The sequence below is a fragment of the Furipterus horrens genome, unplaced genomic scaffold (genome assembly GCF_987537825.1).
Source record: "Furipterus horrens unplaced genomic scaffold, mFurHor1.1.pri manual_scaffold_9, whole genome shotgun sequence".
NCBI classification, from domain to species: domain Eukaryota; kingdom Metazoa; phylum Chordata; class Mammalia; order Chiroptera; family Furipteridae; genus Furipterus; species Furipterus horrens.
Window position 1 is genome coordinate 86,278,862 of NW_028327179.1, and position 11,514 is coordinate 86,290,375.

At 38.7% G+C, this 11,514-nt stretch overlaps 1 protein-coding gene across 2 annotated transcripts; it reads left to right on the plus strand.

The window, feature by feature from the left end:
* SSMEM1 (serine rich single-pass membrane protein 1) lies at positions 1–8,882 on the plus strand. 2 transcript variants are annotated; one of them, XM_090286799.1, is made up of 3 exons: positions 1–260; positions 6,815–6,869; positions 8,468–8,882. In XM_090286799.1, exons 1-3 carry the CDS (start codon positions 246–248, stop codon positions 8,842–8,844), a joined length of 447 nt encoding a protein of 148 aa, XP_090142925.1. In that variant the 5' UTR covers positions 1–245; the 3' UTR covers positions 8,845–8,882. The 2 variants fall into 2 exon arrangements, with proteins under 2 accessions (XP_090142925.1, XP_090142926.1); XM_090286800.1 differs by having other exon boundaries at positions 6,815–6,863.
* The last annotated feature ends 2,632 nt before the right edge of the window (positions 8,883–11,514 follow it).

An 11,514-nucleotide genomic window follows, 5' to 3' on the forward strand; every position in this document is an offset into this window, starting at 1 on the left:
GCTTCCTGGGAGCTTCCTGGAGGAGGTGAAGCAGATCTAAAGGCGGACAAGATCAAAATGGGACAGGGTCTGAGAACTTGTCCTTGAGGCTGTAGAGAAGTGTGCCCCTACTGAAGACATCATAGCGTGTCACAGTAAGCTAGTGGATTGTTACACCGTGTAAGTCCCAATGATCAACATTTTTTCGAAAGTGCTCCTAAAGTCAAATAGAAGAAAATGAAGCTTCCTTGTGGTATGACATCTTAATGAAAAAAATCAAGGTATGCTGTGCTCTTAAAGATCTAACAGATTTTTTTTTAATGGGATTTCTACAGCAATGGTGTTTTGTTCTAGTTTTACACTGAGAAGTGAACTAACTTGAAAGTTGTTCTGAGTGAAAGGGTTCTATGTACAATCAAATTGGGAATACCAGGCTTCTCCCTACCCCTTGTATGGCTTTTCCTAAGAAGAAATTGTATACATTTGATGTAGTTCACAAAAAATAGGATAATTTCCCTCTTAATCGTCGGCAGCCGTCCGTCTCGAGAGACGATGGTGTAGCTTCTTAAGAGTCTATCTGCACCGCCGAGAATGGCTGTGCAGTCCGACTCGGGAGTGACACGGTATCTGTCTCCTCCCGTGTTGAATCGACATCTTGCGATGGCGCTGGAGTGTCCTCTCCAGTGAAGCTGAAGCTACAGAGCCTGGGCAGGGTGATATGGAGGGTCTGCTGTTGCCCATGCAGCAGACCCCCCCCCCCCCTCTTCGCAGCTGAAGGGTCCAAGGGAAAGACGGAGTCAATACAGCTTGGCTTCAGGTGCGCCGCAGGAGTTGCCGGTGTTGACTACAACGTCAAACCGCCTTAGGGACTCCGGCTCCGGATTTTCTGTCGGGGTTTACTCCCTTAGCCTTTCCCCTGAAGAGGTATGCCGCAAGGCAGCGGAGGTTTTTTGGAGTCAGAGTTTTCCTTCTCTGGTGTGCCCCGACTGGAAGATCGAACCAGCGACACTTAGCTCGCAGGCCGACGCTCAATCCACTGAGCCAAACCAGCCAGGGTTCCCTCTTAATATAATATATAAATTACTGTGCTTTCATTTAAAGTTTAAAAAGGAACACTACTACTACTACAATTAGATTTATGTATGAGTTTGCTAGGGTTGCCTTAACAAAATACTACAGCCTAGGTGGCTCAAACAACAGAATTAATTTTTTCAGTTTTGGAGGTTGAGTCAAATCTAAGATCAAGTTTCCAGCAGAATTGTTTTTTCCTAAGGCTTGTCTTCTTTGGCTTGTACAATGGATGCCCTTTCTCTTTGTGTCCCTAAGGTTTATTTATTTTTATTTTTTTATGTGCTTGCACATCCTCTTCTTATAAGGTCACCAGTCATATTGGATTAGGGCCCCTTCCTTAACATTTAACCTTAATTACCTTGTTAAGTGCCCTATCTCTATAGTCAAATTGAAGGTTAGGGCTTTAGCATATGAATTTTGGGCAACAGTTAAGTCTGTAACATTAAAATTATGTATGTTAATTTATAATCATATGAAACAGGAAAAAGCGGGTACTTAAGAGACTTAGATTTTAAAGACATTAAAATACTATATTTAAAGAAAATACAGTACAGCTGACTATTGAACAACATGGGGGTTAGGAGCACCAACCCCTGTGCAGAAAATTCAAGTATAGCTTTTGACTCCCCCTAACCTTAACTATCCTTGGTAGTAGTGGGGGTTTGATTTCAGAACACCCACAGATACCAAATTCCGAGGATGCTCAAATCCCCTATATAAAATGGCATAGGTCAATGTATACAGTCTGTTCTCTGCATCCTTGGACTCCCAAATGCAGATCAACAATACTACAGGTAATTATTGAAAACAATCCTAATATTTGGACCCATGCAGTTCAAACCAATGTTGTTTAAGGGTCTATATATATACAAATTCCAGAGGAAAAATGATTGAGACAGAACATGCTATATTAAGCTATGGGAGAAAGATCATAAACTTTTGTAAAAGAAATTTAGATAAATTTTCCAAAAATTTAGAAATCCAAGAAGTATATGTCAGTTCCCATCACAGTTGCTGAAGTGTATGTCATAATAGGTTGCCATAGAAGTTGTCATGCACATGGAATGAACTATTCCCAATCATCTTCATATCTTTGAGCATGTTTTATTTTTAAGCAAGAAGCCATCATGGGCAAACTTCTTTCCTTATTTTGGGAAGTGGATCCTCCCCCCATGCCTTTAAGTTTTACCATTCCAAACCAGGATTATGAGTGCCAGCAGGATGACTCTTGCGGAGTAATAGGGATCTTCCTTGTATGGTATTTTGTCGTTATATTGGTCTTGATGTTCTTCTCTCCGGCTTCTATCTGGGTAGGATATCCTTTTTGATTTTAAATAATATGTTTACTATATACTAGGGAACTTTTCATAAAATAAATTCATTTTGATGAAAGTACTTTTTAAAAGCTTGTTTTCTAGTTTTAAAAATAATGCAGTCCTATTCTAGAGAATCCAAGGAAACGAAGCAAATTTAAACTACCATAATCCTAATTTTTAGAGATAACCACTGTTAACATTTTGGAGTGTGTTGTTTTAGTTTCTTTCTTTTTCTCTATTCCAATATATATATCTTCCCATGTCTCTATCTTTCATCTTACATGGTTGGCATTATGTTATTGTATGCACTTTAATATCCTTCTTTTTTAAACTTAATATTGTATTGGAACAGTTCTCCAAATTATATTCACACAGCAGCACCCTTAGTGACTGCATACTTTTGTGTGTGATTGCACCATAACTCATCTGCAATTCGGAGATATTGAGGTTGTTTGCACTTTGTCCATATGCTGTGTAATGCTGGGATAAACTTCCCTCCTGGTTAATGACCTCGAAATTCCTTTTGCAGCCATGGAATTCTAATCACAGATTTTTTAAAAAGTTATTGTATTTAGGGATATATGTTGTAGCACTGGGCATTTTAGAATGGGACAATACATTCTCTGAATAGAATAAACTGCAGAACTAAAGTCACCACTGTAGACCACCTGCTAGCAGAGGAAAATACCATCTTCTTAGGAATGAGATGGCCCACTTTATCAAGACTGTGATGCTCCAGCATATAACGAGTAACTGAGCTCTTGTTATAGAGTAGCTATAACAAGACATGGAATCATCGCTGGCCATTAACACCAGGTTGTTGATTAATCAATCCACCATCATTTAACATTACGGCCAGAATGCTGGGCTGGCCGTGGTTAGCTAGACTGAGTGCTATATCAGGTCTAGATGGAGAGGAGGAGGAGGTTTGTTATGTCTATGCCAGTTGGATTCCATTATAAGAACCAAAGACTTTCCCTCACCAGCTCTTATACCTAAGAAGTTTCATCTAAGGTCTAAATGCTTCATAAGGTAGATACTTTGCCAAAAGGAGATTTAGAAGCGATGCCTTGTGCGTACCTTAGGCTCCCTAGCTGAGTATATTGAATTTGTCTGGTCTGGCAAGAAAGGCTACTTTAGAGAATTAACAAAAAATTGCAATTGATTCCTGGCAATTTCATCATGAAGACCAGTTACAAGGCCTAAGCTCTTCTGCTCCCTTGCTTGTGTCAGCTCCTTGGAATCGTAGAGACCCACGCTTCAAGGACCTCAAGATTGCATATGGTTCAGTCTCCTCTTTGTAAGCAAGTAAATACCAGTATCTTTCCTTTTTTACATTGATAAGGCCCAAAGAAATTAAGTGACTTGTACAATCTCACACAAGTGGTTAGTGATGGAGGAGGCAGTAGACCCAAGTTCCCTACCATATCATTTGTTTGCTTCAAAGCATAGTTGAACTGTTGAATTAACTCTATTTAGTGCTGATTAAATCCTTAATTATCTTAGAGGTTTCATCTTTAACTTTGTTCCCTTATGGCAGCTGAAATAGGCCGAATTGCGTCTTCTGAAGGGTCCCAGATTAGAAATCTGAGAACCATATGAGGACTTAGTAAAGGAGGATGGAATTTTTTGTTCACTTAGAACTTCATTTTTTCTGCTAAACTATGAGTCTTTATTTACAAACCTTGAAGTAATGGTAAACGTGATGGAGGTGTGGTGGTAATTATCTTCAAACATGAAGCGCACTGATTTCCTCTGGATTTGCCACGTTTTAAGATGCATTTACCTTTTGCTTTCAGAGACTACGCTTACTATCTTTAGTTCATATATTTGGTTCATGTTTGTTCAAACTGCCAGTGCTGGCATTTTCCCCAATATCAGCCTAAGCTCCTCATTTTGCATATAGGAAATTGAGCTTAGCAGGTGTTTAAGAGGCAGGGTTGGTTAGTGACAGAAGAGAGCAAAGCTCAGGTCTCTCCACTGTTCACCTTACCCTCAGGGCAGGCACTGCTGGTCTTTTCACTCACTGAGTCACAGAGATAGTTAACAAAATGTGTTCGGTGACTGCAGTTTGTAGATTTGACTTAATGCAAAATTGTTCTTTTTAAAAAGAAAGATTTTATTGATTTTATTTATTTTTAGAGAGAGGGGAAGGGAGGGAGAAAGAGAGGGAGAGAAATGTTGATGTGCGGGAGAGAAGCATTGATCAGTATGCCTCCAGCCCGAAACCTGGGGTTAGGGGGACCTTTAGGTTTGTGGGCCGATGCCCAACCCACTGAGTCACACCAGTCATGGCAAACATCTTTCTTTTGATTTTTTGATTATATTTTAATTTGACATCAAGTCAAATATGGATGTTTTCTAAGAAAATGATATAAACCTAGTAAGTGCTAATAAGTGTTTTAAACACTTTTACCCCTTCATTACAAAAGGATGCACAAAATGTGGAGCCCTGAGTGGTGTGCTCAGTTGGTTGGGCATTGTCCCCCAAACCGAAAGGTTGCCAGTTTGATTCCCACTTAGGGCACCTGCCTGGGCAACTGGCTGATGTTTCTCGTTGTATGGATGTTTCTCTTCCTCTCATTATCCCTCCCTTCCCCTTTCTAAAAGAAAAAAGAAAAAGAAAAACACCTCCAAAATATATTTTAAAAAATAAAACGTGAAATTTATAAGAAAGTAGAAAAAATGAAAAAAACAAAAAACAAAAATACCCGCTCCAGATTACATAGAAATAATTAACTACTATTAACTTTTAGGTTTATAAATATTGAATCTTTTCATAATCATATCTATACATATTAGATTGAAAGTAAGTTCCCCAAAAATCATTTTTAAAAAAGAGGTATCTTAAAAGAGGATTTCTTCTTAAGGTTTTCAGAGAATGGTTGCAATAACCCCAAAAGCAAAGAGCTATCTCATTAGAGATACTTGCCTACCATTGTAGTGATCAGATATGAAGAAAGGAATGGGCCAAGGATTTTAGATTGCAGTTATGAATATCCAAGTATGACACCCAAAGAAAGTTTGATTTTCTACATAAATCAATTTTCCCCTCATTTTAGACAATTTGAAAAATTAGAAGGAAAAAAATACTTTCACCCCCCCAAAGTCAACCATTGCTAACACTTCTGTAATCTTTTAAAATCTTCTTTTTTAAAAAATATTTTTAGCTAAGTTGTGATCATACTACATATATAAATTTGCATCTTGACATTTAATTTAATATTATAACATTTATTTGCTCATGTTGTGACATTTATTATAAGTTTTACAACTATATCTTATATTATTATATAATTATACCATAATTTATTTAACCATTACCTATTTTTGAATTTTGTATTTTATATTATCTGAATTACACTGTGATGAATATTTCTGTACACAAAGCTTGCTCTCTTTTGGAGTTTATTCCTTGGTGATAGATTCCCAGAAGAATTATTATGTGTCAAAAGTGTTATGAGTATTTCTAGTTTTTGATCCATTCTCAAGAAGGTGCTTTATATTTGTATTATTTGATAAAACCATTTTCAGCATCAAAAAGTGGGACACTGATCTGAAAAATGGGACAAATATATTTATTCAGTATTGGGAAGAATATTTTAACTGTTCAGAGAAATCCATTTTTTTTGGTTGCCACGTTCACAGATAATATATTATGGTTGCATTTTGAAGGAAAGTTTAAAGGATTTAGGCGATATTAAGTCTATGAATTCAGGTAAATATCTGAAAGAATTATTGATAACATGACCTGATAAAATGTCCTTTAAAAAGTAACTTAGAAAACTAATCATAGTACTATCAGATCTTTTCAAACGATATTTCTCTATAATGTATGTGGGTACAGGAAAACTTTATAACCTATAGCTCCTTATCAGTTTTATCTTCTCTCAAGTCTTTGTTCCATTTTGCTTGGTTCAGAACATTTTGGTAGATCTGCCTTCAAAGCATGGTTTTCCTAATGATGGGCAGCAGAAGTGAAAGTGAGAAACAACCAACCTAGGTGACTGTTGTGTGTTTTACATGCCGCTCTGACTCCTGGCGACACTGTACATGAATGATGTCCACAATGTTCTTAGCGGCCCTGCTCAGTAACTGTAGACTCATGCCAATGGCTTCTTTGATGGGATCAATCCGTCTTGTATTTGGTCCTCCTCTTTTCCTGCTGCCTTCTATTTTCCCTGCCTTCTCTGTCCAAAGTAGGAAAGCATCAGTTTTATCATTTTTGCCTCCAGCCATGTTTCAGGCTTCACTGGCTCTAGGACCCACAGTTCATCTTCCTGGCAGTCAGGGGTATCCACAGAGCTCTCCTCCAACACCATATTCTGAATTAATCCATTTTCCCCCTGTCAGCCGTCTTCGCTGTCCAGCTTTTGCACTTGTACACATTAATGGGGGATACGAGGGTATGGATGATGTAAGATCACTAATCTATATTTCTGAAACAGATGTCTGAGAAGAAAAAGGATGAAGACAGTGAGGCAAGCACTTCAGCAGGTAAAGGTGAGAGCCAGTGCGTACTTAGTATTGGGCTGTGATGAGAGAGCTATGTGCTGAGTGTGGAAAGCAAAAAGCAGGTGAATGGCCAAGAGTGTTACACGGCCTCCCCAGGCCTGAGGCATCCATCGGATGAGCTCCTTGCTTTAGAGCGGGATAATTTAGCTGCTTTAGCAGGGGCGATACATTACTGATAGGGAGGACTCAAGTTCTCTTTTCATTCTTCAGCATTTTCCCTTCACACAGCTTCCCTTTTACATACCTTACGGTGAGTGTTGCTTTATGGGTAGAGTTGCTATAGAGTTAGAGAAGTAAATGGCATCCTTTTCAGTAACCTCTAAGCAGGGGTGTGCTGGAAAATGTTTAACATTTTCTTCAAAAATGTGTGTGTGTATAAATGGAAAAAAAAATTTTTTTACTGATATAAAGAACATATATCACACAATTTACAAATAATAAAATATTTAGTACTCTTTATGGTAAATTCCATATAGACAATTGATTCTCACAAAATACTTTTCTTGACTTTTACCAGACCTTTGTATCCCCAGCCAACATATGTCTTTAAGGGTAGTTCCATTATGAATGTTACTTTCCCTTAAATTAAAGAAACAGGAAGATAGATGTTGGAATTTAACTTGGTTGCTGATGATATTAGTGACTTCTTTGCAAATTGGATAATAATTTTAGGATACTCTGGAAAAATATTTCCTCATTTTGGGTGCTATTCACAATGTAGTGGCTACAGGCATGACATTTTAAAATGTAATCTATGTTAATACCATGTTCTCCATCACTTTAAACCTAGACAATCAACAAGACCGGAAACCAGCACCTGACTTTTAGTGCTTATTGATTTTTATACCACCCAAACTTGTTTCAAATTACCAGCATGATGTCACTGAACATGGAGCTGGAAAGAGATACATAGTAGCACATCATTACATGGTATTTCCAGGGTCCAGATACAATAGATAAATAGCTTCAAGAGCATATATATCATAATAAATATAGTTAAAATAATTAGGGAGTGATATTTTGAGTATTATGTTTATTTGTAATACATTGGTTTAATGATAAATTTGGAGAGTTTAATTTCTACTAATGACCATGTTGAACAACTATCTCACAAAATTCCTAAAAGCTTAACTATGAAGTTCTTGTGAGCTGGCTGATGCAAGCCAACTCTAGCACACCACTGTGTAAAGCAAAGATTCTTACTAGTTCTTGCTACCCAAGTCACATTCATGTAGTTCTTGCTACCCAAGTCACATTCATGTACACACTTGAATCTTTAAGACTTCAAGGTGAAGGAGAAAAGGGTCCTTCTCTGGAAGAGTGTAGAGACTTTTCCCTTGATCTTATATCAGGGTTCATGAAACTTAAAAAGTAATATGTCAAGCATCTGTTTGGTATTTGAGAGATTTGACATGGTACCAGAAAATGCAGTCAGCTGCCAAAACTGCAAAAAAGTTGAGAAAAGTAATGACTTGGCAAATGGCAACTAAGAGTGAGCCCACACATGCCATGGGCTTTGTGGGTAACGTGAAGTTACAATAACCAACAATGTGCCTAACTTGTTGATTTGTTTCATTGATTGGCAGCAAGCAAAGATACTTCCTGTGTGTGGCAAAACAAAGGTGGTGACTGCGACTCCTTACAAATGGTGAAACAACCAGAGCAGAGCCAACATACCCCTGTAACTTATGCAGAAGTGGCTTTGGCCAATGCCTATCGTGATCGAAGAAGATCCAGGCACCATTCTCACTCCAGCCAGGTGAATCAGATGCAACAAGACAGTGACACTTCTGAGTATGACAGTGAAGAATCTTACTGGGGAGACTCCTCGTGGAAGGAGAGTGAAAGTGAACACCCACCACCAGCCGGGACAAAGAGAAAAATGGCTCAGAGCCAGAAGAGTGTGGGAAGTAACCAAATCAGAGGAAGGCTCTGCCTCCAGTGCAGACATGAGAACCCATGAATGGTTGGCATACCATTTCCTCCAAAACAGTTCGATAACAGCCCTAATGAAGGGAGATTGTCAAGAGGAAAAGGCTGTACCTGATATTAACAAGATTCAGTAAATTTTGAATTTTATCAAGTCCTTGTCTTATTTGAAGCCAAATGAAAGGAATAAATAAAATACAAAAAACCACCAAAGCTTTAGGTGAGGAGGCTTTTTACAATAAATTATCTCTATTAAAAACAACAACAAAAATGCTTGGAACCCAGGAGGTAAAATTTCAAATAATTCTTTGTCCAAAAACAGGCCAGCGAACTTGTTTATGGCACCATTGGGATATCAAAGATCTGTATCTACTATGATTTTTTTTTTTTTTAATTTAAAAGAACACAAGACATTTATTTTCTCCCTTGAGTATATGTATTTTGTTTATGTCTATAATACCAGTAAGGAAGCTCTTTAAAAATATACTTATGTTCAGAAACCATTTACACTTATTCGTATGTTTTGGTGATCTGACTGAATGAATTAGGTGAAGTTGGTTAGATCAGAATTGGCCCATATTCTCCAGATCTATATTTTCAGGTGACTGATTCTACTGGTGAGCAGGAGGAGCTCAAGAGCCTGAGATAAGATCTGTGATTCCAAGGAGGAAGGGCAGACCCAGACAGGCAGCTGGGCCATGGGCTGTCCATGGTTATTGTTCAAAGGGCATGGCAAATGTTAAAGAAAAAATTATTCTGACACTTGTTAAAACGGGAAGGAAGACTTTATTCAAGACTATTATATTTGGAGTCAAATCTATTGCAGTAGGGGAGAGATATCAAGCTCAACTCCAAATTCAGCAAAGGACAAGCAGGGATTTATAGCCAAGGAGCAGGGTAAGGGGGTCAGTGGATAGAAAATTACTAGAGAAAACATCAAGGATAGGGGGATTCCTTTAAACTGACCTAACAGGATTCTTGGTAAAGGGAGGCCAAAGCCTTATCCATCAAAGATGGAACTTGATCAGATGTCAAGGGTGATCAGATCTCAAGGCCGGGGGCAGGGAGTTGGGGGGTGGGGGTGGGGGCTCTCACTAACTTACTAAGACTTATTCTTGCTAAAACTGGGCTGGGAAGGCCAAAGATAAACACCAGAGTTAAGATCTGATTAAGAAAAGGGCTCAGAGGAGCCTGGCTTTAAAGTTTGGACTTTGTCACAAGTTAGCTAAAACTCAGAATTAGTTGGGGCTGGGTTTTTTAGTTACGTGAGGACCCCGGCAGTGGGGAATGCAGCAGGCCTAGGTAGTGGGTGGCCATTCTGGAGATCATTCTCCAGATAATGGCAGAACTCCAGCTGGGATATAAAACAAAACCCAGATCCCAGAAAAGAGGACTGGCCAGGAAAAGATAAGCAGCAGAGACTCTGGTCACTGAGCTAAAGTTCAAAGAAGGGCTTTAGGTCTTAGGGGAAGACTTAAGTACTTAGGTACTACATATGGTAAAGATTGCAACATAATACTAAGAACTAAGCCTTTTATGGTGGAGAGATCACAGAGCTCTGACTCAGGGCTCCTGAGTCACTCTGATAATAGCAGCTTCCTTAACTGATTACAATGAAGAGACCAGGAGGGCAATGTCGGAGCCCCGACCATTGGAACTAGGCAACTAGAGTCTAGGACATGGGGGCCATTTCTGAGCTTATTTGCAGACTCTGATTCAGATTGCCTTAAGATTGACCCAGGTCTGAGGCTGTGAGTGAATGGCAGGACAACTTCAAGATCCAGCTCAAGCATCAGCCTTTTCCATGTGGACTTCCTTTACTTCTGGACACCCTCTACTGTGTTCCCTCAGGCCCTCACCAGGCCCCCCCAATGCTCCAGTGTACCTTGAAAAGTCCTCCATCTCAGCAGCACCCTTAACATTTTAATGAATGTGTTGTGTGTGTGTATGTGCATATGCACACATACACAAAAGCAGGTTTACAGTTCTTATGAAAAAAAAAACATGCAGGTTATGATTATTACAATAGCTTTATTAACTCTGTGTTTTCTGTACTTACAACTGTAAACCTACTTTTGCCCACATCTGAATTGTATATATGTATATATCTCCTTAAAGGTAAAGTCCATGATTTGCCACCTTCGTATTTGTGACCCAGCACTATGCCAGACAACATGACAGACAAATAATGCAGTTAAATCGATATACAAAGGAATTCATGAATTCAAAAGGGAGGAGCTCGGGAAAGCTAAGAGAGAAAGCAGGGCAGGGGCCAATATCGAAAACTTAGTGAATGATCATGAGATTTCTAACTTGATATAATCAAGATCTTGTTTTGTTTATCTAAATAGCAACAAAATGAAAAACAAAAACAAACACACATGCACAGAACAAGCTCAAAATATAGGAGTAAGTTGCAGAGGCAGGATTTAGACGCAAGTCTTCTGGCTTCAGAGTTTGGGCTCTTAGTTACTATGATTTTACCCATTATTCTCTGAAGGTGGAAGATCCTGAGTTTAAGAGAAGTCAGTCACTACCCCGTACACAGCTGTAAGTGATGTCTAGGCAGATATAATCTCACCAAGAAAGAATGACTATTTTCTAGATAACAGAGTAAGGGCACATGCCCCAAATGTTTTGCTTGTGGAGTTAGAATGTAAACTGATGACACTGTTTTCTGAAGAGTCCTTTATATCAAAGACTG

Coding starts and splice junctions, on each gene's coding strand:
- SSMEM1 (XM_090286799.1), top strand. Junction 6,870..8,467: donor AAGCACTTCAGCAGGTAAAG/GTGAGAGCCAGT, acceptor ATTGATTGGCAG/CAAGCAAAGATACTTCCTGT.